The 26,869-nt window shown below is 64.8% G+C and overlaps 2 protein-coding genes across 3 annotated transcripts in view; one reads left to right on the top strand and one right to left on the bottom strand.

The window, feature by feature from the left end:
- CACNA1H (calcium voltage-gated channel subunit alpha1 H) overlaps window positions 1–22,292 on the top strand; it is a 66,974-nt gene extending 44,682 nt beyond the window's left edge. Inside the window, exons 6-34 of one of the 2 annotated variants that reach the window (XM_025370172.1) lie at window positions 1,041–1,356; window positions 1,500–1,592; window positions 2,435–3,224; window positions 4,798–5,240; window positions 5,597–5,748; window positions 6,622–6,807; window positions 7,511–7,628; window positions 7,786–7,941; window positions 8,322–8,412; window positions 8,564–8,772; window positions 9,590–9,970; window positions 10,620–10,720; window positions 10,947–11,070; window positions 11,159–11,227; window positions 11,357–11,541; window positions 11,743–11,869; window positions 12,034–12,159; window positions 12,272–12,361; window positions 12,488–12,680; window positions 13,047–13,064; window positions 14,240–14,391; window positions 15,432–15,541; window positions 15,701–15,834; window positions 15,965–16,035; window positions 17,361–17,439; window positions 18,370–18,491; window positions 18,661–19,105; window positions 19,514–19,674; window positions 20,501–22,292. In XM_025370172.1, the coding sequence (XP_025225957.1) occupies window positions 1,041–1,356; window positions 1,500–1,592; window positions 2,435–3,224; window positions 4,798–5,240; window positions 5,597–5,748; window positions 6,622–6,807; window positions 7,511–7,628; window positions 7,786–7,941; window positions 8,322–8,412; window positions 8,564–8,772; window positions 9,590–9,970; window positions 10,620–10,720; window positions 10,947–11,070; window positions 11,159–11,227; window positions 11,357–11,541; window positions 11,743–11,869; window positions 12,034–12,159; window positions 12,272–12,361; window positions 12,488–12,680; window positions 13,047–13,064; window positions 14,240–14,391; window positions 15,432–15,541; window positions 15,701–15,834; window positions 15,965–16,035; window positions 17,361–17,439; window positions 18,370–18,491; window positions 18,661–19,105; window positions 19,514–19,674; window positions 20,501–21,514 (6,256 nt within the window). In that variant the 3' untranslated portion in view covers window positions 21,515–22,292. The remainder of the gene's footprint in view (window positions 1–1,040; window positions 1,357–1,499; window positions 1,593–2,434; window positions 3,225–4,797; window positions 5,241–5,596; window positions 5,749–6,621; window positions 6,808–7,510; window positions 7,629–7,785; window positions 7,942–8,321; window positions 8,413–8,563; window positions 8,773–9,589; window positions 9,971–10,619; window positions 10,721–10,946; window positions 11,071–11,158; window positions 11,228–11,356; window positions 11,542–11,742; window positions 11,870–12,033; window positions 12,160–12,271; window positions 12,362–12,487; window positions 12,681–13,046; window positions 13,065–14,239; window positions 14,392–15,431; window positions 15,542–15,700; window positions 15,835–15,964; window positions 16,036–17,360; window positions 17,440–18,369; window positions 18,492–18,660; window positions 19,106–19,513; window positions 19,675–20,500) is intronic. The other variant, XM_025370173.1, reaches the window with a different exon arrangement.
- On the bottom strand, window positions 22,172–25,686 carry TPSG1 (tryptase gamma 1). Its single transcript, XM_025370174.1, has 6 exons — window positions 25,641–25,686; window positions 25,081–25,107; window positions 23,961–24,132; window positions 23,172–23,437; window positions 22,716–22,861; window positions 22,172–22,617 (listed from the first exon to the last, which is right to left on the bottom strand). Exons 1-6 carry the CDS (start codon window positions 25,684–25,686, stop codon window positions 22,309–22,311), a joined length of 966 nt encoding a protein of 321 aa, XP_025225959.1. The 3' UTR covers window positions 22,172–22,308.
- Window positions 25,687–26,869: the final 1,183 nt, after the last annotated feature.

Below are 26,869 nucleotides of genomic sequence, written 5' to 3'. Positions count from 1 at the left end.
TGCAGTCGCTTGCCCCGCGAAACTGCAGTATAGGCCCCGCCCCCAGTGCCGCTTTTTCTCAGCCCGCAGGACACATTAGTCCCCACACTCCGTCCCCTCTCCTCACCCCCGAGTCCCCTCACCCCTCACCCCGGGGTCCCCTCAGCCCTCAGCCCTCACCCCGGGGTCTCCCCTCAGCCCTCACCCCGGGGTCTCCCATCAGCCCTCACCCCGGGGTCTCCCCTCAGCCCTCACCCCGGGGTCTCCCCTCAGCCCTCTCCCCGGGGTCTCCCCTCAGCCCTCACCCCGGGGTCTCCCCTCAGCCCTCACCCCGGGGTCTCCCCTCAGCCCTCACCCCGGAGTCTCCTCTCAGCCCTCACCTTGCGGTCTCTCCTAAGCCCTCACCTTGGGGTCTCTCCTCAGCCCTCACCCCAGGGTCCTCTCATCCCTTACTCTGGGATCGCCTCTCCTTACCTCAGGGTTCTCTCAGCCGTTGTCCTGCAGTCACCTCCCTTCACCCCAGGAGCCCCTCAGCCCATGCCCCGGGGTCCCCTCAGCGCCTGTCCTGGGATTTCTCCACTCCTGCTCTGGGGTCCCCTCCCCTCATCCCTCACCCCAGGATTTCCTCGGCCCTCACCCCAGGGCTGCCTCCCCTCCCTCACCCCAGGGTTCCCTCTCCTAGTCCCTTGCCCCTCCCCCCTCATACCCTTCCAGGAGGAGCTGAGGTCTGAGCCTGGGTTTCTGGCTCCTGGGTCCTCCTCCCTGTTTCTCTTTGCTGTTCTTTGTCAATTTCTCTGTCTATCCCTGTTCCTTTGTGTCTTTATCTCTGTGGATTGGGGCTGAGGAGGGTGTGGTTTCTGCAGTACCGCTGTGTCCTTGACTCTGGTTCTGGCTGTGTCCCCTGATCCTGGTCGTGACCCCAGGTCCTATCACGCCCCCTGACCCTAAGTGTGCCTCCCTAACCATGATTGGTCCACTGGTCCTGACCCTGATCGTGCCCCTGACCCTGACCGTCCCTGATCCTGATCGTACCTCTTGGCCCTGGTTGTGCCCGTCCCCAGAAACAACAACCTGACCTTCTTGCGGCCGTATTACCAGACGGAGGAGGGTGAGGAGAACCCGTTCATCTGCTCCTCGCGCCGAGACAATGGCATGCAGAAGTGCTCACACATCCCCAGCCGCCGCGAGCTGCGCGTGCCCTGCACGCTGGGCTGGGAGGCCTACGTGCAGCCACAGGCGGAGGGGGTGGGCGCCACGCGCAACGCCTGCATCAACTGGAACCAGTACTACAACGTGTGCCGCTCGGGCGACTCCAACCCCCACAACGGTGCCATCAACTTCGACAACATTGGCTACGCCTGGATCGCCATCTTCCAGGTGGGCGGCAAGAAGGTGGGACGGGGACCCTGGGGCACGGCAGGGGAGCGGGTGCAGGACTCACCCCCCAGCCGAGACCCCAGGGGGCACGGGGTGGGGGAGGAGGGGTCGTGCGGGCCCAAGTCCAGCCACCGCCCCCCCAGGTGATCACGCTGGAAGGCTGGGTGGACATCATGTACTACGTCATGGACGCCCACTCGTTCTACAATTTCATCTATTTCATCTTGCTCATCATCGTGAGTGTGGGCGGCAGCGGTCGCCATGATGGGCCCTGGTGTTAGCTGGCTGGAGGTGGGGTGGGGTACCTGGGTGGTCACAGGGGCTTCTGTCTGGCCTCCAGTTGAAGGGAGGGGGGCAGAGCTTGCGGGGGTAGGGAGATGCGGTCGGGGACTTCAAGAGGCCATGCCACCACCTAGACAGGGTCCAGGCCTGTGGGTGCTGGCTCGGGGCTGAAAAGCCAGGAACACCTCTGGAGAGTACACAGCCTCCCAGCGCAGCTTTCCACAGCACGTGTGGCCCCAGGTGTGCTCCTCACCTGGTCCTCTCACAGGCCCCATGGGGTCCCAACAGAGTTGGGTTAATCAGGCCGCAGACATCTGTGGGGTCCTGGGTGTACCTGGAGCCACCCTGCGAGGACCCAGCAGGTAACAGAAGCAGACAGACATCCGCAGCTTGTTCTCAGAGAGCAAGCCAGGAGAGCGAGCAGAGATTTGCTGCACACTGGCCGGTGCTAAGGAGGAAACACACCTGGGGTGCTGGGGAGGGGAGAGTGGCCACCGTTGAGAGGGTCATCTCAAGGGCAGACCTGCAGGCAAAGGAAGGGCTGAGCCACATGGAGAGACAGGAAAGAGGGTTTCAGGTCTTTCGTCCAAATAGGCATAAAATAGCTACTGTGTGCCGCCTGCTGCAGACGTGGGGACTCAGCAGTGAACACCGCAGTAACCTGCCCATAGCAGGGCACCCCATCCACTGTGCTTATGGCGTGGCCCCCACTCGAATAGGCAGCGCGCAGTAGGGCTCAGTGGCGAATCAGAGACTCACTCACTCACTGCCACCCACCTGCCTGCCCCCGTCACAGGTGGGCTCCTTCTTCATGATCAACCTGTGCCTGGTGGTGATTGCCACACAGTTCTCAGAGACAAAGCAGCGGGAGAGCCAGCTGATGCGGGAGCAGCGGGCGCGCCACCTCTCCAACGACAGCACTCTGGCCAGCTTCTCCGAGCCTGGCAGCTGCTACGAAGAGCTGCTGAAGTATGTGGGCCACATATTCCGCAAGGTCAAGCGGCGCGGCTTGCGCCTCTATGCCCGCTGGCAGAGCCGCTGGCGCAAGAAGGTGGACCCTAGCGCTGTGCAAGGCCAGGGTCCCGGGCACCGCCAGCGCCGGGCGGGCAGGCACACAGCCTCGGTGCACCACCTGGTCTACCACCATCACCACCACCACCACCACCACTACCATTTCAGCCACAGCAGCCCCCGCAGGCCCGGCCCTGAGCCAGGCGCCTGCGACACCAGGCTGGTGCGGGCCGGCGCGCCCCCCTCACCACCCTCCCCAGGCAGCAGAGCACCCGACGCAGAGTCTGTGCACAGCATCTATCATGCCGACTGCCACATAGAGGGGCCGCAGGAGAGGGCCCAGGTGGCACGTGCCGCTGCCACCGCTGCCGCCAGCCTCAAACTGGCCACGGGGCTGGGCACCATGAACTACCCCACCATCCTGTCCTCAGGGATGGGCAGCGGCAGAGGCAGCACCAGTCCCGGACCCAAGGGGAAGTGGGCCAGTGGGCCTCCAGGCACTGGGGGGCACAGCCCCTTGAGCTTGAATAGCCCCGATCCCTACGAGAAGATCCAGCATGTGGTCGGGGAGCATGGTGAGGACCCAGCCCCACCCCATGGAGGAGGCGGTGGGACCTAGGCAGGGCGGGCAGGGTCTCCAGTGTGTCGTTCCTGCCCCCAGTCTAAGCACTCTCATGAGCCCAGCTTTGATTTGTGGGACAGACCAGCCATGCCTCTGGAACCCATAAGAAGGGAAAAGAGGGAGGTCCTGCCCCCGTCAGTGCCAAAGCAAGCCCCCGTGGCCCACATCTCACAGCAGGCGTGGTGGCCACGGAGGTGGGATTCTGAACCTGACAAGGCCTGTCAGACCCTCCTGGGCCAGCATCCGTTGCCCCTGCCCGGCTCCGAGAGGGACCACATGCTTGTGTCCACAGACTGGACACTTCCCTGGAGGACTTGCAGTGCCCTTCGTGGCCATTGAGGCTGGCCCTCATTCTAGGTGGGGACACCGAGTGGGGGAGTGTGGGGGAGGTACCGTCACAGAGTCAGCCAGTCAGGAAGAGAGAGGCTGGTGCAGGGTTCTCCTGCCCAAGGCCTGGGCCTACGTTGACCAGGTGAATGGGAGACTCCAGGACCCCCAGATGGTAGGGTTCCACACAGCCCTGGGGGTCCTTCCTGGTTCTGTACACAGATGTAGAGACACAGGCAGGGGTGTGTTCCCCGTGGCCGGGATGGGTGCAACTGAGGGTGCCAGGATGCTGTGTGCCCTCATGCACTGGTACCCAGGGTATGCAGGCAACAGTGTCAGGGGCACGTGCTTCTAACCCTTGAACTGTGGGAGTCCAGCCACTGTGCATCATAAGAGGCACACGGGTTCCAAAGACAGCATGAAAACATCACAGGACGGCTGGCTGGTCATTTTTATGTCAGTTTCGTGTTGGAGTGATCGTGGTTTGCTTGCATGGAGTCCAACAGAATCCCGTAGCTAACTGCACTGTGTGCTGTGGCTGCTGGGAAGTGGCTGGTGTTACATGTCTGCAGATGGCACAGCCTAAGGCAGGCAAACGTCTCTGCACCTAAGTGTGTCCCTGCCCCAGTAGGTGAGCAGGAATGCGGCTGTGGGGGTGGGCCTGTGTGCCCAGGTGTGTGTGTGAATGTGCCCAGTATGTGCCCGAATGTATGGCTTTTCTGATGTCTGTGGCTGCTGTCACCACGAACTAGTGGGCTTGGAACAGTGGAAACTCACTCTCAGCAGTGGAGGCTGGTGGTCCAAAATCTGGGCGTTGCAGGGTTCTTTCTCTGGAGGCTCTGGGGGAGAACTCTCCTCACCTCTCCTGCGTTCTGGTTTTGCCAATCCCCGGCTTGTCGACACGTGCCTGCGGTCTCTGTCTGTCTTCACGTGGCTGTTTGTTTTCTTATTGGAACAGTCGTGGCTCAGGGCCCTCCCTACTCCAGGATAGCCTCATTCCTCATTCTTCATTTTAACTCATGACACCTGCAGAGATCCTACTTTCTGTGAAGTCCATTTGCAGGTTCTGGAGGTTGGACTCTGGATGGATCTTTTTGTGGGGGATACGTTCACCCTACCGCTCCTGTGTGTGTGGGTTCCCGGGCCCCTGTGGCAGCACCACTGAGTGGGCCTGCCCCTGTCTGTGCCCTCTCCCACAGGACTGGGCCAGGCCCCTGGCCATCTGTCAGGCCTCAGCGTGCCCTGCCCCCTGCCCAGCCCCCCAGCAGGCACGCTGACCTGTGAGCTGAAGAGCTGCCCATACTGCACCCGTGCCCTGGAGGACCCGGAGGGGGAGCTCAGTGGCTCAGAGAGTGGAGACTCAGATGGCCGTGGCATCTACGAATTCACGCAGGACGTCCGGCACAGTGACCGCCGGGATCCCATGCAACCACCCCCTGCGACAGACATACCAGGCCCAGGCAGCCCCCGGCGGCGGGCACAGCAGAGGGCAGCCCCGGGCGAGCCAGGCAGACTGGGCCACCTCTGGGCTACCTTCAGCGGCAAGCTGCGCCGCATCGTGGACAGCAAGTACTTCAGCCGCGGCATCATGATGGCCATCCTCGTCAACACGCTGAGCATGGGTGTGGAGTACCATGAGCAGGTGCGGGCCGGCCTGGGCACGGGGCTGGCTCCCTGTCGTGCTTGCAGGGCCTGGGGAGTCTCAAGAGCCTTCCAGCAGCCCCAGTGCCTGATGTGATGGTAGGACAGTCAGGCAGGGCCCCAGAAAGCCGGGGATGGTGAGGATAGGAGACTAGGTACGCTGAGCCTCTGCTGGAGGGAACCTCCTTGGGGTCTTGGTCTCCTCTCTAGATAGCAACTGATTAGGCTCCTGAGATGCTGCTGCAACCCTCCTGATCTCTTGGGTCTTGATGCAGCCAAACCTGCTCCTAGATAAGTGCTGAGGAGGGTTGGGAGCCATGGATGGGGTCACCTGATTGTCCCCACCTCTGCCTGCAGCCCGAGGAACTGACTCACGCCCTGGAGATCAGCAACATTGTGTTCACCAGCATGTTCGCCTTGGAGATGTTGCTGAAACTGCTGGCCTGTGGCCCTCTGGGTTATATCCGGAACCCGTACAACATCTTCGACGGCATCATCGTGGTCATCAGGTGGGTCCCCACCCGCTCCCCAGGCCAGAGGGGCCTGGGAAGCCCCACTGTCTGGCAAAGAATCCACCTGCAGAGCAAAACGCTGAGCACAGGAGGAAGTGCTGGCAGCGACACGGCTCTTTATGACAAGCTGTGGGAAGCAGGTGCTTGGTGTCCCCAGTGCCCCAGGGGACTGTCCTGGGCAGAGTCCCCTTCCCAGACCCTATGCTTCCCTGCAGGCGCTACTAGGTGCACACTTGTTAGGTCAGCTGTATCTCAGAAGGATGTTTCTGGAAACTAGAAGAGCTGTTCCCTGCAGGAACAATGCAGGTGTGCAGTGGCCTCAGGGCTGAGCTGTTTGGGGCCAGACCCAGCGAGAAAGACCAGCTTAAGAGGCTGAATCATGTTTGCCGTTGGGGGAGCATTTGCTGCAACAAAATTAAACCAGAAAGGATTGGGAAAATTTGAGGGGAAACGCCGCCCATCTTCCCCTAGAAGGAAGCTCATCCCTTGAGAGTAGAGACGGGTGAGGGGTCTCACACCCCGGGGCAGGGAGTGGGTGAGCAGAATGGACAAGCCAGGTCTGGCTGTGGAAGTCCCGGGACAGGAGAGCGTCCTCGGCGAAGGAGCTTCCTTGACCTGGCCAGAGCCAGGCTTGTGCTTTCCCGGGGGTGCTGGGGGCCAGACAGCCGCTGGGGCTGTCAGCAGGTCAAGAGGCTTTTGAGGTGCGTCCGCAGCTGCTCATGCCTCTCGATGTAGCCAGACCTGCTCCCGTCTGTGGGATGCAGCACACGGGCCACTGTGGTTCCCTGGCTGTTAATTCCACTTCCAGTGGGCGGAGGGCCGGGGTCGGGGACCGTGGCCCCGCTGACCGTCGCCCCCACCCATCCGCAGCGTCTGGGAGATCGTGGGACAGGCGGACGGTGGTCTGTCTGTGCTGCGCACCTTCCGGCTGCTGCGTGTGCTGAAGCTGGTGCGCTTCCTGCCAGCGCTGCGGCGCCAGCTTGTGGTACTGGTGAAGACCATGGACAACGTGGCCACCTTCTGCACGCTGCTCATGCTCTTCATTTTCATCTTCAGGTGGGCCCCCCAGCCCGCCCAGCGTCTCACCCCAGGGCAGCCGGGAGCACAGGCCCGGGGCGCCCCCAAACAGAAGGAGCCCTCCCACCACCAGCCCCAGGGCATCTGCAGACACTCGACCTCCGCTGCCTTCATTCGAGAAGCACTGATGGGGCACCTACTGTGTGCCACGCACTAGACATGGAGGGAGTCAGATGGCAGGGTTCAGAGATGGGTTGCCAGGTGGACAAGCTGGGGACTTACTGAAATAAGGGTAGAGTGCTGGGGGTGGGGATGGGCACCAGGCTCCAACTGGGCTGTTCTGAGCGCCCGCTGGGTGCCAGTCTAGCCTGGAGCTCAGGGTCAGGGTCAGCTGGAGGGTAAGAAGCCAGACAGGCGGGGTTCTCACGGTCCAGAGGGGCTGAATGAGGCAGGTGTCCCAGGTCCCAGTTGCCGCCCGAAGCCAGAGTGGTCTCCCCACGTCTGTTCCGCCTCTGGTCTTGTTCCTCTCGCCTGTAGAATGGACATTACTGAGTTGTGGGGGTAGGAAGTCCCTTGTAAGCCAGAGAGCTTGGGCGCCCAGGGAGGGTGGGGGGCCAGGAGAGCCCAGACGGCCAGAGCCAGCCCTGCCCCTCCCTCCTCCCGCTCTTCTCCCCTCCCCCACCTTCTTCCCCTCAGCACACCCCTGCTTCCACCCTCAACACGCCCCTGTCCCCGCCCCCAGCATCCTGGGCATGCACCTTTTCGGTTGCAAGTTCAGCCTGAAGACAGACACCGGAGACACCGTGCCCGACAGAAAGAACTTTGACTCCCTGCTGTGGGCCATCGTCACCGTGTTCCAGGTAGTGCCCAGGGGTGCCCGCAGCAGTGCTGGCTGCCGAGTCTGGTCCCCAGAGAGGTGGATGTGCCGTCCTGCGTGCCCAGAGCTGCCTCCATCCCAAGGACTTGCTGGCATTTTGGGGCTGGGCTGACCACCCCGGTCCCCCTGCTGTTCCCCAGATCCTGACCCAGGAGGACTGGAACGTGGTCCTGTACAACGGCATGGCCTCCACCTCCTCCTGGGCCGCCCTCTACTTCGTGGCCCTCATGACCTTCGGCAACTACGTGCTCTTCAACCTGCTGGTGGCCATCCTTGTGGAGGGCTTTCAGGCGGAGGTGAGGAGGCAGGGAGAGGGGGAAGCCCAGGAGAAGGGGTTGCTGGCAGGATGAGGGCGATGAGAAGCAAAAAGGGCTTTAGGTCGAGGGGAGGGGTGTGGGGGGCCTGCCAGGAGGTGAGGGATAGAGAAGGGAAGCTGGCTTCCATGAGGAGGGGGGCCTTCCAGAAGGAGCGGGGAGGCCAGGAGCCCAGCGGGGTGGGCAGGGATTGGTCTGGAGAGGCAGATTCCTCACCTACCTGCCCCGACCTTGGCAGTGAGATCATCCTCTGGGTCCTCCTGTCTACACCCCACCTCCCAGGCCAGCCCAGCCTTCCATCTGGCATGAGGGGTCCCCACTCACAGGGCCCTCATCCCTGCCTTGTGCTTTGCGGGGTACAGGGTGACGCCAACAGATCCGACACGGACGAGGACAAGACATCGGTCCACTTCGAGGAGGACTTCCACAAGCTCAGAGAGCTCCAGACCACAGGTGCGTGTGGTCGGTGGGTGGTCCGGGTTCTGGTGGGTGGAGTACGCCGGGCTGGCTGGGCAGGGCCCCCAAGGGCAAGTCCTAGGTGGGAGGATTCCTGATCCCGGGAGCCTGGCAGCTTTAGGGGCCTGTTCCTCCCTGTGTTGTGCAGAGCTGAAGATGTGCTCCCTGGCCGTGACCCCCAACGGGCACCTGGAGGGACGAGGCAGCCTGTCCCCTCCCCTCATCATGTGCACAGCGGCCACACCCATGCCTACTCCCAAGAGCTCACCATACCTGGACGCAGCCCCCAGCCTCCCAGACTCTCGGCGTGGCAGCAGCAGCTCCGGAGACCCGCCCCTGGGAGACCAGAAGCCTCCGGTAGGGACCATCTCCTGCCCCAGCCCTTAGGCCCCTTCAGGTTTTCCCCACCTGGCTCCTTATGGCCTTCCCCAAACACGAGTGAGGGTCCCTTCCCCCATGCCCATAAAGTCCCAACCCTGTGCAGAGACTGGGAAAGAGTGCTCTGGTTTCTGTAAACGGAAGCCGGGGCTGCTGTTCCACGAGGCCGGTGTGAAGGGGCAGACGTGGAACCTCTGTGCAGCCAACGGTCTAGCAGAGTGCACAGCGCACAGCACGGGATGACCCAAGGCAGCTGGGGGCAGAAGCGTGCCCGGGAAACAGACTGCAGGCCAAGCCTGGGGTTCCGCTGCCACGAGAAGCAGCCCGATTCCCTTTACAGTCAGGGCCTCTCTCTGGGTCCGGGGAACTGGAGGGGAGCAGTTTTGAAACGAACTCCAGGCAGTACCACCCGCAACAGTCACGGAGCACGGGAGTGAGGCAGACGCCCCAGCAGGGGAGGAAGCGGGGCAGATGTGAGGCTGAGCCACAGGCCCAACGTGCTCCTGGGGACGCTGGGGCCACCCGCGCTTTGTCTGGTCCTGCACTGGTTCTGGCCCCTGACCCAGCAGAGCCCAGGGCCTCACCCCCGCGAGGTGGGCACCCTGACTGTCATGAATTGTGCCTATGGTTGGCTGGGTGGGCCCCTAAAATCGCAGCCTCCACCGTGCTTCCTTGGCAGGGCTGTCTATGCATTAAATGATTCACATATGGTTTGCACACAGTAGGTGCTCCATAAATGCCAGCAATTGGTGTTAATAGTGGTGCCGTCAGGCCACTGACTCCCGCCACCCCCCAGGCCAGCCTCCGAAGTTCTCCCTGCGCCCCCTGGGGCCCCAATGGCGCCTGGAGCAGCCGGCGTTCCAGCTGGAGCAGCCTGGGCCGTGCCCCCAGCCTCAAGCGCCGCAGCCAGTGCGGGGAACGTGAGTCCTTGCTGTCCGGCGAGGGCAAGGGCAGTACTGACGACGAAGCCGAGGACGGCAGGGCCACACCTGGGCCCCGTGCCACCCCACTGCGGCGGGCCGAGTCCCTGGACCCACGGCCCCTCCGGCCGGCCCCCCTCCCACCTACCAAGTGTCGCGACTGCAACGGGCAGATGGTGGCCCTGCCCAGTGAGTTCTTCCTACGCGTCGACAGCCACCGGGAGGATGCGGCCGAGCTTGACGACGACTTAGAGGATGTGAGTGCGTGGCCCTGGGCCCACAGCCGTCTCGCCTCCCTCTGTCTGGGGCAGGTTCCCTGAAGTGGGATTTGAGATGGGATTCAGAGCATGGTGTTAACTGGGGAGGTTCAGAAGGGGAGAGAAGCAGGCCAGGCCAGGGAGGAATCCAGCAGCATTCAGGGTTTCAGCCACAGCCAATCCCAGAGTCCCCCCACTGCTGTCTGGGGGCCGTGTCCTAGATGATCCATGTACAGCCTGCATACGGGGGCTGCGCCCTGCACCGTGGGTCAGCCACTGGCTGAGAGCTGCTGCCGAGGCAGGGCCAGGCATCCACTAGACTCTCAGGCTCCCGTGGGTCAAGGACCACTCACCAGAGCCAGAGCCAGAGCCAGGGGCCCAAGAGCACCCACCTACCTGGCCCCGCGGACTCCCAGCATGGGTCACTCTGCCATCACCAGGGTAGGGAAGGAGGCGGTTCTGTGCTACGGGCCCCAGAGGCCAGAAAGCCAGAGCCCAAAGGCCAGTGGGTGAGGAATGAGGATGGACAAGGCTGAGAAGGTGCCGGGAGGAGGGCTGGGAGGAGTGGCCGAGCTGAGCGCAGAGGGCCCTGGTGGGGGGCCAGGCAGGCAGGCACAGGGCTCTGAGAACCCGACTTCTCATCCCCCAGAGCTGCTGCTTCCGCCTGCACAAAGTTCTGGAGCCGTACAAGCCGCAGTGGTGCCGGAGCCGGGAGGCCTGGGCCCTCTACCTCTTCTCCCCACAGAACCGGTGAGGAGGCCGGGTCAGGAGGCTACATGGCTCGTGCCAGCCCACGGGACCCCCGCCCCCAGGTCCCCACTGGGCGGGGCTGGCACTTGGAGGATATTTCTGGGTGGGCCCCCCTTCTCAGACCACAGGGACCGGGGCTGAAGTGGAGACCTGGCCAGGGCTGTCCTGCGACCCCCATCCACTCCGCTGTCTGTGCCCCGCCTCTCACCCGCTCCCGCCCACCCAGGTTCCGCGTCTCCTGCCAGAAGATCATCACGCACAAGATGTTTGATCACGTGGTCCTCGTCTTCATCTTCCTCAACTGCGTCACCATCGCCCTGGAGAGGCCTGACATTGACCCCGGCAGCACCGTGAGTCGGCCAACCCCATCGTCCCAGGCCACCACGACCCCCAGGGAGGGACGGAGTGGACACAGCCCCCACCGTGCTCTCCCGGCAGGAGCGGGCCTTCCTCAGCGTCTCCAATTACATCTTCACGGCCATCTTCGTGGCGGAGATGATGGTGAAGGTACCACAGGGCCCGGGGACTGCCCCTCGTTCCCAGGCCCCCATTCTGCCCTCATCCCCACCAGTTGCGTGCCAGCTTCCCAGATCCCCCAGGCCTGAGCCTGAGATCAGTGCCATTGGCCCTCCCCAGGTGGTGGCCCTGGGGCTGCTCTCGGGCGAGCACGCCTACCTTCAGAGCAGCTGGAACCTGCTGGACGGGCTGCTGGTGCTGGTGTCCCTGGTCGACATTGTCGTGGCCATGGCCTCGGCTGGTGGCGCCAAGATCCTGGGCGTTCTGCGCGTGCTGCGTCTGCTGCGGACCTTGCGGCCTCTGAGGTGGGGACCAGGGGCACCCCTGGACTCCTGGGGCAACCCGGAAGCACAGTCCCCTGACACCACTATCCGTCACTGCTCTCACAGTCCTGGGCTGTTCGCAGGCTGCCCAGTCAGCCCCACCTTGGGGCCTTTGCCAAGCTGTGCCAGCGCCTGGCAGCTCCTGCCATGGATGACCTCAGTGTATCCTTCACTCTCTTCCAGGGTCATCAGCCGGGCCCCGGGCCTCAAGCTGGTGGTGGAGACGCTGATCTCGTCACTCAGGCCCATTGGGAACATCGTCCTCATCTGCTGCGCCTTCTTCATCATTTTTGGCATCTTGGGTGTGCAGGTGTGTGGCCCCCACGTGCCCCAGGGTCTGTCTTCCCAGTGTGGCTCCCAGCAGCTCTGCTGTGGGACGGGGAGGGACAGCTCAGGCCTCACTCGTGCCCCAGGAGGCCCTGTGTGGGGTGGGGCACAGGCCGGGCCCTCCGCGGTGACCGCCGCACCCGTCAGCTCTTCAAAGGGAAGTTCTACTACTGCGAGGGCGGCGACACCAGGAACATCTCCACCAAGGCGCAGTGCCGGGCCGCCCACTACCGCTGGGTGAGGCGCAAGTACAACTTCGACAACCTGGGCCAGGTGGGCAGGCGGCGGCAGGAGGTGGGGGGGGGGGTCTCCAGAACCCCCTGGAGCGAGAGGGCCAGCGACCCCAGCTCCAGCCCTCCTCAGGGACCCTGGCTCTGGCCCTCAGGCCCTGATGTCGCTGTTCGTGCTGTCGTCCAAGGACGGCTGGGTGAACATCATGTACGACGGGCTGGACGCCGTCGGCGTGGACCAGCAGGTGTGCACAGGCGGGTGGCCGGGTCACCTCAGGGTCTCCCCCGAGTGGCTGTCTTGGCTTCTGGGGACTCGGGGGGCCGTCCTGGGTAGGGCACCTGGGCGGGGACCCACCAGCTCTGTGCCGCAGCCCGTGCAGAACCACAACCCCTGGATGCTGCTGTACTTCATCTCCTTCCTGCTCATCGTCAGCTTCTTCGTGCTCAACATGTTCGTGGGAGTCGTGGTCGAGAACTTCCACAAGTGCCGGCAGCACCAGGAGGCGGAGGAGGCGCGGCGGCGTGAGGAGAAGCGGCTACGGCGCCTGGAGAGGAGGCGCAGGAGTAAGGCGCTCCCGGTGGCGGTGGCGGGTCGGTACCTGTGTGCCCACCGGGCCCTTCAGCCCTGCCTGCTCCAGCCCCAGCCTCCCCGAATGGCTCTGCACGCCACCCGCCTTGCCTGGGCCTGCATGGGGGCCGGGCCTTGGAGGGGCTGGCCGGAGAGGGCCGCTGGGGGAGCCCGCCACAGCAAGAGAGGGGGCGCCCCCAACCCCATCCCCAGTGCCCAAGGGGCAGGTTCCCCACCGAGTCCTTACTCCACAAGGAGCCAGCACAGCCCCCGAAACACGGGGCCTGAGGGAGATCAGGGAGGGCTCCAGGCCCGAGTGCCCCCACGCCCTTAGCCCTCAGACCATCTCCTTGTTTTTCCAGGCACTTTCCCCAGCCCAGGTACTGGCCCTGCCCTGCATGCCTCAGGCCCCGCTCCTGCGGCCGCTGCTCGGGGAAGGGCGGGCATCCCAGGCCTGCTGGGGTCCTCCGCAGGGCGGGCACAGGCAGCTGGAGGTGCTGGGTGTGTGGCGCGGGGACGGGCTGCGCTCGCCCGCTGGTGCCTGGGCTGCTGTGTGCATGCATGCGTGTGGCTGTGCCCGGCTCACAGTCTGCCTGCATCTCTGCCGTGCACCAGGACACCCAGAGCAATGAGGGGCCACCCACACCCCTGCAGGCCTGTGGCTGCCCTGTGTCCTTGCTGGTCCAGCCCGACTGTCCGCTGGCCCCCTCTGGCTGCCCAGGCTGCACTGAGTGCTTCCGTGACTGCATGCTGGCCCGCAGAGCATGGGGGTCGGGCGGGGGGTGTATCCTGCTCTTCCAGGCCCTGGGCCAGTGGTCCCCACCCGTGTGTGGTTCTGTGGCTGAGGCGGGTGCTGGGGTGTGGTGGCAGCTCACGCCTTCACCTGCGGGAGCTCCTCCTCGTGCGTGGAGGGGCCCTGGAGGCCGAGCGTTCAGTGCACACCCGCCTGGGAGACACACGCAGATGGTGGGCACCGACTTCAGATGGTCTGGAGTCTGGCAGACCCTAGACCACAGCCCATGGCCCCTTGGATGATGGGGAGGGGAGGGACTTGGGCTGGTGGCCAGAGGGCAGGTCACGCTCTCATCTCTGCTCCAGTGAGGCCTTGTGGGCCCGGCTCTCAGAGAGGGGCCCAACCATGTGGTGTGCCAATCTGGGAGCTCCAGGAGGGCAGGGTGTGCCAGGCAGCCAGGTGGGATGTGGGGAAGCCGTCTCAGCTTCGGACCCACTCTTGGGGTCTGCCCAGGATGCGGCCGCGTTGCTGAGGAGGTGGTTAGTCGGCGGCTTGCCCCCAGGGCCTGCTCCAGCCCAGGCCTCCTGGCCTGGCCAGCTTCCCAGTGAGCTGCATCTCACCTAGAACAGGGTCCCTTCCCTGAGTGAATCCCCCTCCTCCAGTCTGACGTGAACCCTGCCATGAGGCAGGGCCAGCCCCGTCTTCACATCTGAGCCTGGGCGCCCACTTCTCCCCTACACTTGGCCACCTGGGAAGAGAATGGGGTCTGCAGGAGCCTGGGGCAGCCCTTCCAGCTGGCGCTCACGGCCGCCCTCCCTACAGAGGCCCAGCGCCGGCCCTACTATGCCGACTACTCGCCCACCCGCCGCTCCATTCACTCGCTGTGCACCAGCCACTATCTCGATCTCTTTATCACCTTCATTATCTGCGTCAATGTCATCACCATGTCCATGGAGCACTATAACCAACCGAAGGTGGGTGCGAGAGGGTCCTTCCTTCCCGCAGACCAGGGTGGCGAGGGGGCCCTTCCTTCCCCCACACCAGGGCGACAAGAGGGCCCTGGGGCTGGGGCACCCCCAGTGGGGCAGCTAACAGCACGTACAACCCAGGACTGGCGCTCCGCTGAGCCCTCACTGGGGTTTGCACGGGGGATGTGGAGATTTTGTGTGAAAACAAGTCTTTCTTTTAACATTGATTGAAACTCCCCTCCCCCTGCCCTGGAGGCCCCTCCCCAGCCTGGCCGTGCGCGTCCCACCCGTGAGGAGGCTGGCAGGAGACAGGCGGGCCTGAGGTGGAGTTTCTCTTTACTCAGGTCCCCCTGTATCCTATCCTTTCCTCAGTGGAAGGACGTGGTCCTCCCAGCCTTTCAGAGGAAGGAGGTAGTCTCTGGGTAGCAGTAAGCCTTTGAGGCTGAGCGGACTCAGCTCTGTGGAACGCATTTTGTGTGGAGCTGAGGATGGCCGTGGCCAGAGACCAGGAGCCTGGGCTGGGAGGGGCAGGGTCTTCCCTCCCCAGAGGTTCGTCCTCAGAGGGCGGGGGGCTTCAGGGTCCATCCGGGCAGTGCCTCCCAGCCCAGCCCAGGTTGCATACCGTAGGTGCTCAGAGTTGGGCCCTGTGAGCCCATGTCCCCATGCACCCGAGGTGCTCAGGTCGGTAGGGGACAGTTGGGAGGCCGGGACACTGCCGCCGGGGCGCCCAGATGGCTGCAGCATGTGAAGTGGGCAGGCAGCTCAGGGTGGCTTCCCGGACCGGAGACCGTGGCGTTCAGCTGGGCCTGTGGATGCTGGGAGAGTAGCTTTCACTCATTCACCTGGTCAGACGCTTCGGAGCACTGTCTGTGTGCTGGGCTGGAGGAGGGCCGAAGAGGCTCCCGGTGCCCAGGAAGGAGCTGCTGAGCTGACCTGGGAGCCTCCAGGGCCGGCCCCCGGGGTCACTCACAGGCGTGCAGAGTGGGAGCCAGGGGAAGAGGGGTGGCCCCAGCCCCACCTCAGCCAGCCCGACCCTCCACCTCCAGTCGCTGGACGAGGCCCTCAAGTACTGCAACTACGTGTTCACCATCGTGTTTGTCTTCGAGGCTGCACTGAAGCTGGTGGCGTTTGGGTTCCGTCGGTTCTTCAAGGACAGGTGTGTGGGGCAGGGCCGTCTCGGGTTCTGGGGGCCCCTCAGGGCTCTAGGGGCTGGGGCAGGTGCGGCCGCAGGCTTTTCCACGGGGGTCGGCAGAAGTGATGCTGCTGAGCCGAGGCGGGGACCCCGGGCGTGTGCGCTGAGCCTGCGGCCTCGCAGGTGGAACCAGCTGGACCTGGCCATCGTGCTGCTGTCACTCATGGGCATCACGCTGGAGGAGATAGAGATGAGCGCGGCGCTGCCCATCAACCCCACCATCATCCGCATCATGCGTGTGCTCCGCATCGCCCGGGGTAGGTGCCCGCGCGCCCGCCAGGTGCCCTCTGTGGGTGGAGGGTGGGGGCTCGGCCTTAGGTGGGAGTGAGGGTAGGCGCGACCAGGGTCCCCAGCCCAGCCCTGCTGACGCTCAGCTCCCGGCCCTAGTGCTGAAGCTGCTGAAGATGGCCACGGGCATGCGCGCCCTGCTGGACACCGTCGTGCAAGCCCTGCCCCAGGTAGGTGGAGCCCTCACCATCCTCAGCGCAGGCCCCACACGCCCCCGAAAGATGAGGTTGCAGGGAGGGCCTCGCCGCCCCCGCTCTTCCTCATTTGTTTCTCTGGTCCCTCGGTTGTGCGACGGCTGAAGCCGTGTCCCTGCTGTGTGCAGTGCGTGGCTTGGCCGGGCTGGGAGAGGTGGATCCAGCCGCTGCCCCCTGGCCTCAGTCCTCTGGGCAGGACCCGTAACTGGGGCCACCTGCCCAGTGCACTTCCAAAGGCAGGGGCTGTGGAGAGCCGGAGGGATCCAGGCAGAGTGCAGCAGGTGGCCAGGGCGGGTGTGTGTGCGCCCAGGACCACACCCAGGATACAGGCGTCAGCCGCAGGCCTGGGTCCCCCTCAGAGCCCACATGGGCCCAGCCTCCCTGCTTCCTGTGCCCCTGGCCCCTGCCCAGATCCTTTTTGGCCTCCACAGCCAAGAGACCCAATGCAGTGTCCTGTCCATAGTCTCTAGTACACCTGTCCAACCTTCGTGTCCATCTATCCACCAGCCCAGCCATGTTCCCAGCCACCTGCCACCCCCACAGCTGCCCATGCACCTGGCACCTCCTCTTTCCAGTCATTTCCCGTCTCTGCGCCATCTGTCAGTTGCCCCCTGCCTGTCTTCTGCCTCCCACCTCAGCCGTCCCCACTCACCCTGTCCTCAGCGGTGTGCCTAGCTTCGTCTGAGTAACACTCCCGAGGGCCCGGTGCCACTTCACCAGGTGCTCAGCTGTGCAGAGGAGGGACGTGGAGTAGGGCAGGCCTGGCCAGCCTTGGAGGGTGCGCCGCCCGGCGGGGCAGTGTGTGCAGATGCTGGGGCTGGTGGGGTGGTCCACAGAAGAGCTGTGGCAGGGGAGGGGTGAGGCCCAGGCCACCTGCCAGGACCCCTCAGTCAACCGCGTGCCGGCCTGGGCCCCGCCATGGAATCTCTGAGGTAGCCCCTGAACAGGGTGGGCCAGAGCCCTGGGGGAACCTGCTAGGCAGAGAATGTGGAGTGGGCTCTGGGCCAGAGGCTGATGCTCAGGGGGAGGGCGCAAAGAGAGAAGCCAGTGTGGGCGAGCACGGAGGGGTAGGTTGTGTCTGTCTACCTGGTGAGGCCATGGAGCCCCAAAAGGGGCGTGGGGCTGAGGAACGGGGGTCCCCGCCCAGCTCTGGGAACTTGCTTCCACTTGGCTTGGGGTGGGAGCGCCTGGAAGAGGGTGGGCAGGTGGGGCCTGGTGGCTGAGGCGCCGAGTGCCCTGCAGCATGGGCTGAGGCCTCCCTGCCCGCCTGCCTGACCCGGCTCTGCTTCTCTCTCATGTAGGTGGGCAACCTGGGCCTTCTTTTCATGCTCCTGTTTTTTATCTATGCTGCGCTGGGAGTGGAGCTGTTCGGGAGGCTGGGTGAGTGGCCCCTGTGCCCTCCTCCTGGCACACACGGGGTCCTGATAGGCACCCCCGTGCCCGTCCACTCACAATGCAGTCACATGCCTGCGAACAGTGCGGGGCGTGATGGGGGCCACACACCCGCTGGGCGTCCTCACTCGGGCCTGCGTCCGAGCCTTTTCTGCACGAGGCCGAGGCTCCTGTGTCAACGTAGAGGCCTGCACCCAGGCTTGTGACACGTATGCAGACGTGCACACAGGAACACAGACACAGGGATGCCTGCCACACACGAGGGGAAGCGAGTACACGTGGAGACGTGCACACACAAACATCTGGAAACACACGCCGCCATCCCTAATGCCACGTGGTCCCTGGAGACAAATGCTGGCTGTGTCCCCTCACCTGGTGGCTATAGCTTCCTGAGGCCCCCACCCAGGCCTCAGCCTCGGCCCAGGCCCAGGCTGGGCGGGGCAGGCAGGGACCCTCCTTAGATGGCCCAGCCCTGCCCCCCTACCGGGTCCCACTTCAGACAGCCCAGTCCCTGCCAGGTCTCTCCCCCGAGCCCCGTTCTGACAGGTGTGACATTGTCACAGTCCAGCATCTGTCCACCGGGCAAGCTTGATTCTGGTCAGCCAGCCCCCACTTGCCCCCCACCATGCACAGTCCCAGACACAGACAATGATGTTTCTTCCACGGTTTGGGGTCGCAGCCGCCAGGCCTGATGAGTCTCAGCCAACGTGCGGCAGCAGAGGCCTCAGCCCAGGGGCTCCGGCCTCACACCCAGGGTCAGCCTCTGCTGGGCAGGTCGAACCACCGGGGCCTCGTCATCCACATCCTCTGGGCTGACCCTGCCTCTGGGCTCCCCAGGGAGCATGTGGAGGCTGGGTGTATGTCCCGCCTCCACCCAGAGCAGGCGCGGCTGACCGGGCGGGGTGTCCCTCCCTTCAGAGTGCAGTGAAGACAACCCCTGCGAGGGCCTGAGCAGGCACGCCACCTTCAGCAACTTCGGCATGGCCTTCCTCACACTGTTCCGCGTGTCCACGGGGGACAACTGGAACGGGATCATGAAGGTACCTGCCATGGCCGTGACCCTGGTACCTGGCAACCCCAGTGGTATTTCAGGTTTTCCCAGGACTGGGCCGGGTCCGTCCTTGCCGGGCAGGGGGAAGGGCATGGCACTCCCAGGGCGGTGCCCACAGGTGGGTGTGGACCCCAGCCTGCAGCTGCCCCCCGCCGCAGGACACGCTGCGCGAGTGCACCCGTGAGGACAAGCACTGCCTGAGCTACCTGCCGGCGCTGTCGCCCGTCTACTTCGTGACCTTTGTGCTGGTGGCCCAGTTCGTGCTGGTGAACGTGGTGGTGGCCGTGCTCATGAAGCACCTGGAGGAGAGCAACAAGGAGGCACGCGAGGATGCAGAGTTGGACGCCGAGATCGAGCTGGAGCTGGCGCAGGGCCCCGGGGGTGCACGCCGGGTGGATGCAGACAGGCCTCCCTCGCCCCAGGAGAGTCCGGGCGCCAGGGACACCCCAAACCTCCTTGTCGCACGCAAGGTGTCCGTGTCCAGGATGCTCTCACTGCCCAACGACAGCTACATGTTCCGGCCTGTGGTGCCTGCGGCGGCGCCCCACCCCCGCCCGCTGCAGGAGGTGGAGATGGAGACCTATGGGGCCAGCACCCCCCTGGGTACGGCAGCCGGTGGGGCCAGCAGGAAGACACGGGCTGGGTGGGAAGCAGGACAGTGCAGTGAGAGGGAGGATGGCCGGACAGGGAGGAGGATGGGGCAGGCCAGGGTGGGGCAGGAGGGAGGGTGGGTGGGAAGGAGGATGGGGGCAGGCAGGAGGGAGGATGGAGGCCAGGTCGGGGAGGCCGGGTGTGGGCAGATGAGGGGAGGACTGGGTGGGCAGGTGAGAGGGAGGACGGATCGGGCCAGGGCTGGCCAGGAAGGAGGGTGGTGGCAGGTTGGGGGAGGACGGGGTGGGTGGAAACTGGGCGGGAAGGAGGGTGGTGGCAGGTTGGGGGAGGATGGGGTGGGTGGAAGCTGGGCGGGAAGGCAGGGGCAGAGCTGCCAGCTTAGATTCTCCCCTGCCCCAGGCTCCGTGGCCTCTGCACACTCGCCACCCGCGGAGTCCTGTGCCTCCCTCCAGATCCCATTGGCTGTGTTGTCCCCAGCCAGGAGCAGCGAGACCCTCCACGCCCTGTCCCCTCGGGGCACAGCCCGCTCCCCCAGCCTCAGCCGGCTGCTCTGCAGACAGGTAGGAGAAGCTGTTGCCTGCAGTGGAGGCTGACGGGGGTGGGGGGCTTACAGGGATGCCCTCTCTCATCTGAAGGACCAGCAGATGAGGACAAGGCCCAGGGAGGGTGGCACTGGGTCCTTGGGGCTCTGAAGTTTTCTGCCTGCTGCTTGGTGGATCGCGGAGCATTGGGCCCAGGTGGGTCTTCAGGCCTGTGAGCCTGTCTGTGGCTACAGAGCTCCCGGCTACGGGGACCCGAATCTTCTTGGAACCACAGCCTCAGGCCCCAGGCCCCAGGGTGGGCAAACAGCAGTTTCTCAGGCCCACCCCATGACAGGCAGACGGCAATTTTCCAGGCCCCATGCGGGCGTGTGTCCCATGGTGGGCAGACAGCGGCTTCTCCGGTCCTGGCTTGTGCTCAGATGTCCCAGCCTCACCCACTTGCAGCCTCAGCTCCTCTTCCTTCCTCTCCCTGCCTCTTGCTGCCCAGTGCAAGACCCCCGTACCGCATGGGAGCAGTTAGGAGAGCCCCATCCTGGGGGTGCCCAGCTGGGCTGCTGGTGTTCCGGGGTGGGGAGATAGCCTCAGCTCTGTGCCCCTGGGGGCCGTGGCATCTGTGCCTGCAGAGTAGCGGGTACAGGCTTTCCCCAGGAGCCTCACAGGTCAGGAGTGAGACTGGGATGTCCACACCAGTGGCTTCCAGCCCCATCTCGAGGGTCAGGAGCCACCCAGGGGACCTGCCCACGTTGGCCTCTCTAGGACCTGGATGGTGAGGGGTCCCCAGGCCCCGGCCACCGATAGGGCTCTCCCAGGGTCGTGCTCCTCACTTTGCTTCCACATCCTACAGGAGGCTGTGCGCGCTGATTCCTTGGAAGGGCAGATTGACGGCCCTAGGGACACCCTGGACCCTGCGGAGACTGGCGAGAAAACCCTGGTGAGGCCGGTGTCCCAGGGGGGCTCCCTGCAGTCTCCCCCACGCTCCCCACGGCCCGCCAGCACCCGCACCCGGAAGCACACCTTCGGACAGCGCTGCGTCTCCAGCCGGACGGCAGCCCCAGGCGGAGAGGAGGCCGAGGCCTCGGACCCAGCCGACGAGGAGGTCAGCCACATCACCAGCTCCGCCTGCCCCTGGCAGCCCGCAGCCGAGCCCCAGGGCCCCGAAGCCTCTCCCGTGGCCGGCGGCGAGCGGGACCTGCGCAGGCTCTACAGTGTGGACGCTCAGGGCTTCCTGGACAAGCCGGGCCGGACGGATGAGCAGTGGCGGCCCTCGGCGGAGCTGGGCAGCGGGGAGCCTGGGGAGGCCAAGGCCTGGGGCCCCGAGGCCGAGCCCGCTCTGGGTGCGCGCAGAAAGAAGAAGATGAGCCCCCCCTGCATCTCGGTGGAACCCCCTGCGGAGGATGAGGGCTCCGCGCGGCCCCCTGCAGCGGAGGGCGGCAGCACCACCCTGAGGCGCAGAACCCCGTCCTGTGAGGCCGCCCCTCACAGGGACTCCCTGGAGCCCACAGAGGGCTCAGGCACCGGAGGGGACCCTGCAGCGAAGGGGGAGCGCTGGGGCCAGGCCTCCTGCCGGGCCGAGCACCTGACCGTCCCCAGCTTTGCCTTCGAGCCGCTGGACCTCGGGGGCCCCAGTGGAGACCCTTTCTTGGACGGTAGCCACAGCGTGACCCCAGAACCCAGAGCTTCCTCTTCAGGGGCCATAGTGCTCCTGGAACCCCCAGAAACAGAGCCTCCCATGCCCGTCAGTGACCCCCCAGAGAAGAGGCGGGGGCCGTACCTCACAGTCCCCCAGTGTCCTCTGGAGAAACCAGGGTCCCCCTCAGCCACGCCTGCCCCAGGGGATGGTACAGATGACCCCGTGTAGCTCGGGGCTTGGTGCCGCACAGCGCTTTGGCACTGGGGTCTGGGGGCCCCGCTGGGGTGGTGGCCCAGGCGGAGCCGTGCGTGGACCCTGACTTGGGTCCCGTCGTGAGCAGAGAGGCCCGGGGAGGATGACAGCCCAGGCCCTGGTTCTCTGCCCAGTGAAGCAGGAGTGGCTGCTGGGCCCCGCGAGCCCCCGTCCGTTCTGGTTCGGGCTTCTTGGAGTTTTGCTGCCAGCCGAGGCTGTGCGGGCGGCTGGGTCAGCGTCCCGTCGTGAGAGAAGCTGCGTTTGTGGGATGAAGACCAGGCACCCGCCAGAGAGGGGAAGGTACCAGGCTGCGCCCTCTCAGGCTGCGCATTGTTACAGGACACTCACTGGGGGCCTGGGCCTTTGCCGGCAGCAGGTGCGGCCACCGCGGCCCAAGGCCACCTTCACTCACAGTCTGAGTTCTTGTCCGCCTGTCACGCCCTCACCACCCTCCCCTTCCAGCCACCGCCCTTTCCGTTCCGCTCGGGCTTCCCAGAAGCGTCCTGTGACTCTGGGAGACGGTGACATCACATCACTAAGGAGCCGACTCCGTGGAGTAACGCGCCTGGCACCGACGCAAATCGGGCCTCCCCTCCATCTGGGGGCTTTGGCCGCGAGATTCCCGTTGACACCTTTGTTTTGTGTGCTTTTAAATTCAGGTTAAATGTTGCAATAATCTGATGCGGAAGACTCAGCTTCTCAAGGGAGAGGGCGGGGGCGGAGCGGAATAAATAGTAACTTATTTAAGAAATGCGCTTGGATTCCTGCCATCAGTCAGGGGCGGGGAAGGGAGCGCCATCCCCAGACGGGCGCAGCAGGCACTTGGCCAGCAGGACACAGGAGACGAGCAGAAGGAAGAGTCCGGGGAGGAAGAAACCAGCCAGGAGGGGGAGCCGGGGGTACCCAGACCCTGGGCCCCCTGAGGCTGTGGTGTGGCGGCGGATCCAGCTCACATAGGCGGGGACACGGGTGTAGACCCCTGGCCTGTTGGGGCGGCTGCAGCCCTCACCCCAGCTCACAATGCCAGCCTGCACCCAGGCACCATTCATCTGGCAGACCAGGGGCCCTCCGGAGTCATCCTGAGGACAGAGAAGGCGAGCATGGGGAGCCGAGAAGGTGGGGAGCCCCCCCCGGGCTGCACCCACCCCCGTCCTCTGTCACGGCCTGGCGGGCTCACCTGGCAGGCATCCCCGGGGCCCTGGGCACACAACATGTCGGGCCGAAGGATGCTGCCCCCAGGGCCAGGGTAGTCCCGGCGGCAGGTCTCTGTGTCCACCACGGAGACTTCCACCTCCTGAAGGCTGTAGGGGGATGGCAGAGGCTCTGGGGTGGGGGAGACAGGCTTCAGGGAAGGTTGGAGCACCAGGCCCTGCCCTGGGGGGATGGGAGACCTTGCCAGACACAAGTCCAATGCCACTGTGACCCTCGTCATGGCACGTGGGTTGTGATCTGATGTTTGGCCGCTGCTCTGGACCCACACGATAGGCTTTGAAAAGGGACAGCCGATGGGGGCGGCCTTGGCCGGGTGTGCAGGCCACCAGGAGCAGGTGGTGGCATCAGCATCCCTCAAGCCAGCTCTCTTCCAGCTGCCCTTGCCTCCCTCCATCCTAGCATCCCCACGCAGGCTCCTCACCTCCCTCCCTCGTGTAGCCCCAGCCAGTCACCCAGCACTGGCTCCCAGGGCGGAAGTCATCTGAGGCCTCCGGGAGGCAGACGGGCAGGATCCGGCTGGAGAGGGTCACGGGGACACTGAGTTGCACCAGGGCGATGTCCCCGCTGGACCCCGGCGGTCCTGAGGGGCTGGAGTGCAGGATGATCTGCCTCACGGTGGAGAAGTGGGGAGACAGAGTGATCTCCAGCTCCCCTAGGTGCACCTGGTAATCGGAAGAATTCAGGGACCTGGGAGGGAAGGTGGGTGGGTGTTGCAGGCATCAGTGCCCTGAGAGGGGCTGGCTGCAGAGGCCGGAGGTGAGCATCGGCTCTGCCCAGACCCCACCCCTGCGGGCATCGGAAGCCCAGCTCTTCCCTCCTGGGCTCAGGACACACACAGCCTGGGCAGTGGCCTCGCCCTCCAGGGTCCAAGGACCACGGCAGCACCTTGGGGTTCCTGCCAGCGCCCGGAAAAGCCAGCAGCACACCCGAGACCAGCAGGGGCTGGTCAGGAGGCAGATTGCAAGCTCAGTTTCACATGAAGAGACAGCGGTGGGGGCGCGGGAGGGAGCCGTCGGTCCCTAGAGGTGAGCAGAGACCGGCAGAACCTCACAGAGAGTGGGCAGCCAGCTCCTCCCTTTCCACTGGAAGGGAACAGGCTGAGTTCCCAAGCCTCAGAGTGAGTGAAGACCCAGTGGAAGCCTGTGCGTTGGCGTAGGCCCCACTCAGGCCTGTGGACGTTCAGACTGCCCCTGCCCAGCCAGACACTCACCCAGAGAAGCAGTGGGCAGCTGTGAGCACCCACTGGGGGCTGAGCAGGGACCCGCCACACACGTGCACCCTCCGCAGGCGGAGGCTGGCCTGCCATGGCCATGCACCGGCCTGGGCAGCGTGGCCCCCCACGATGCGGCCTCCTGCACCCGAATGCTGCGGCTGGCCACACCCTAAGTCGAAGGAGGAAGGGGTGGCTGGTGGGGATCCCAAGAAGCCCACTGTGCTTCCTCCAGGAAGCCTTCCCTGACCACACCTGCCTTCTCGGGGACTTCCCTCTTCAGCTTCCCTGTCTGCCGGCCTTTCCCCGCAAGCATTGCGGATGCAGCAGAAATGACAGCCAGCAGCCGTGAGCACGCCCAGTGCGCAGGCTGCGGTTTGTAAGTGCTGTGCTCCACAAACTAACCAGGGCTCCCGGGCAGCTAGAAAGGGGCTCAGAGAACGGTGGAGCCCCCGAGAAGGCCGGGAGTGGCTGCCTAGTGGGCAGTTTTCCTTCAGGGGAGGTGGAGATGTTCGGAGCTGGATAGAACTGGGGGGTACACGGCACTGTCCGAGGTGCTCAGGGTCTCTGAGCTGGACGCTTGATAATGTAACTTTATCTTCTGTGAAGTTCATCTCAGTAAATTAGAAAGAAATTAAGAGGAAGTCGGCTTGAGGTCCACCGGCCGCACCTGGGGCCGCCTGAGCTGGATAATTTTGCTGGCAATGGAGTGTGGCCACTCGGCTGCACGGAAGGGAAGCTGGGATGTAGACAGACGTAGAGATTTATAGACAGGGAGTGGGTCTGGGCGTGGGGCGTGGGCTCTCCCGCACAGCGAAGCCCCCAGCTGGCTCCTGGGCCACAGTGGGGACCCTGCGGGGAGGAAGTTCGAGGAGGGCCAGGTGGTTTCCACGGCCTCCAAGCATCTCCCAAGGTACAAACTGACCGCAGTGGTGGGGGAGACGGTCCCTGCAGCAGACCCCGGCCAGCCTCCCTCAACCGAGAGATGTGAGCGGAAACCACCTGACAAACCATGGCCTCCCCAGTGGGACCCCCAGGGAAGGAGAGGGTCGTCTCCGAGGCCCCCCTGCCAGGCCTTGCCTGCACCCACCCCCACACCACACACCTGTTGGAGACGTACCTGGCTGCAAAGCCCTGAGGGACACACCTGCGGGAAAGAGACGGAGGGCCCAGGATAGAGGGGGGCTGCCGAGGGGAGGGGTGTGCAGGCTCCAGAGGCCCCTGCCAGGCCTCAGGGTGACACTGGGGTGGGCCCTGGCCCTGAGCGGAGGGGCCCGGCCTGGTGAGGCTGGGTCAGCCGTTGTCTCACTGGCCCAGGGCTGGGTGGAACCAGCCACGGGCCATAAACGGCAGCTGGAGGCCGGGAGTTTGGCCTCAGGCCTGGGCCTCCTCCCCACCCTCCAGGTCCTGCTCAGGGGAGAAATCACCAGTATTCTGGGTCCTGGGACTCCCGGCACCCCAAACTCCCACCCGCACCTCCCTCCTGCCTCTGTCCCCAGGCACGGACAGCCGGGCCTCCAGCCAGGGCTGCAGTCTCCTCAGAGGAGACACGGGGCCCCACAGGGTGGGGGCTTAGTGTGTTCCTCCCTCCCTCAGGCCGGCCCCCAGCTTCACCCCCACCAGGGATCCAGGCTGGAAGCAGATGCCCCCCCATCCTCATACCCAGGCCAGGTCACCCACCGGGCACAGCCAGGAACAGCAGGAGGCCACGGGCCCCGAGGGCCATGGTGTCTGCCCACTGTAGGGAGAAGAAGGAGGGCCCGCCTGACCCTTGGACCTGCTGGGCGTGGGGGGTAGGGGTGGCCACACACCTGCTGTCAGGCAGGGCGGGAGGACGGAGGAGGCGGGAGCTCCACAGACGGCCCCACCTGTTCCTTCTGCACATCTCCTAAGAAGGGTCATCACCTCCATTTATCCCCATGTGGATGCCACAGCCCTGGCACCAAGTGGCCGGCAAGGCTCAAGGGCACAGTGGTGAAGGACAGAAAGCAAGCACCACTTCTCACCCTATGTCTGCTCCGGGGCCAGGGCTGAGGGAGAGGTAAGTGTTCCTATCAGTGTCGCCCCCTCTAAGAAACGCTCCCTGGTTCCCTCGGCACACTGGCCCCCTCTCCTCCATCCTCTGGGAGCCCAGTCCTCGGGGTTCCTCAGGACGGTCCCAATCAAGGCCCAGCAGCCCCATGGAGACAGCTCAGGCCCTCGTGACAACCACCCTCTGAGAAGTCCCTGTCCCCACATCCGGCAGCAGGTCCCGTGCTCGCTCGGCAGATCAGATGGGCGCCGTTTCGCTGCCCAGCCTGGACTGGCCCTTCCTAACCGTCCTGGCCGCCCCAGCCTGATGACCCAGCTGATAAGGGGCCCTGGGCAGTGCCCGGGACTTTCCTGCCCCCCTCCCCAGATCCAAATCACAGGCCAGGTTGGAGGGTCCGCCTGAGACCCTCTAGGTCAGGGATCCCCTCTTTGATGTAGGGAACTGATGCACGGGGATGGAATTGCCTGACCACCCACCAGGGTGTTGCCTCCTGGGCACAGACGTGGCCTCCTGCACGCCAGCGCGGGGGGCAGCCACGGCTCTGAACTGTAGGTTCAGTGTTTTTCCTGGTGACGAATAAGGACAACACCAGTCTCTCCCTTCGCATGCGGGGCCAGCAGTGCACCCACGACCGGGCACCCTCCTCCCTCACGGCGGCCGCACACCTGACGGCAGGGGCACACCTGGAGGGGTTGCCTTAGGGGAGGCAGGACAGTCCCATCCCACACAAGGGAGTAGAGTCTGAGCCACCAGTCCGTGGCCCAGGGCACCCCTACCCAGGGCGATGTCATCCAGTGGGGAGGGAGCCTGAGGGGCAGGGTCTTCATGGAACCAGGTCCTCTAGTCCTGACCTCGAGGGCTGTCCCCAGGTCCCCAC

The sequence above is a fragment of the Theropithecus gelada genome, chromosome 20 (assembly GCF_003255815.1).
Source record: "Theropithecus gelada isolate Dixy chromosome 20, Tgel_1.0, whole genome shotgun sequence".
Classification (NCBI taxonomy): domain Eukaryota; kingdom Metazoa; phylum Chordata; class Mammalia; order Primates; family Cercopithecidae; genus Theropithecus; species Theropithecus gelada.
This window is presented reverse-complemented; position numbering and strand designations above follow the sequence as displayed.

Bases quoted from the DNA above. Each gene is read 5' to 3' on its own strand.
- TPSG1 (XM_025370174.1), bottom strand. From the start codon at position 25,686: ATGGCCCTCGGGGCCCGTGGCCTCCTGCTGTTCCTGGCTGTGCCCG. The intron at 25,108-25,640 runs GTGGGTGACCTG...TCTTTCCCGCAG, and splicing joins GCTGTTCCTGGCTGTGCCCG to GTGTGTCCCTCAGGGCTTTG. The intron at 22,862-23,171 runs GTGAGGAGCCTG...CCCCCACCCCAG, and splicing joins GGGCTACACGAGGGAGGGAG to AGCCTCTGCCATCCCCCTAC.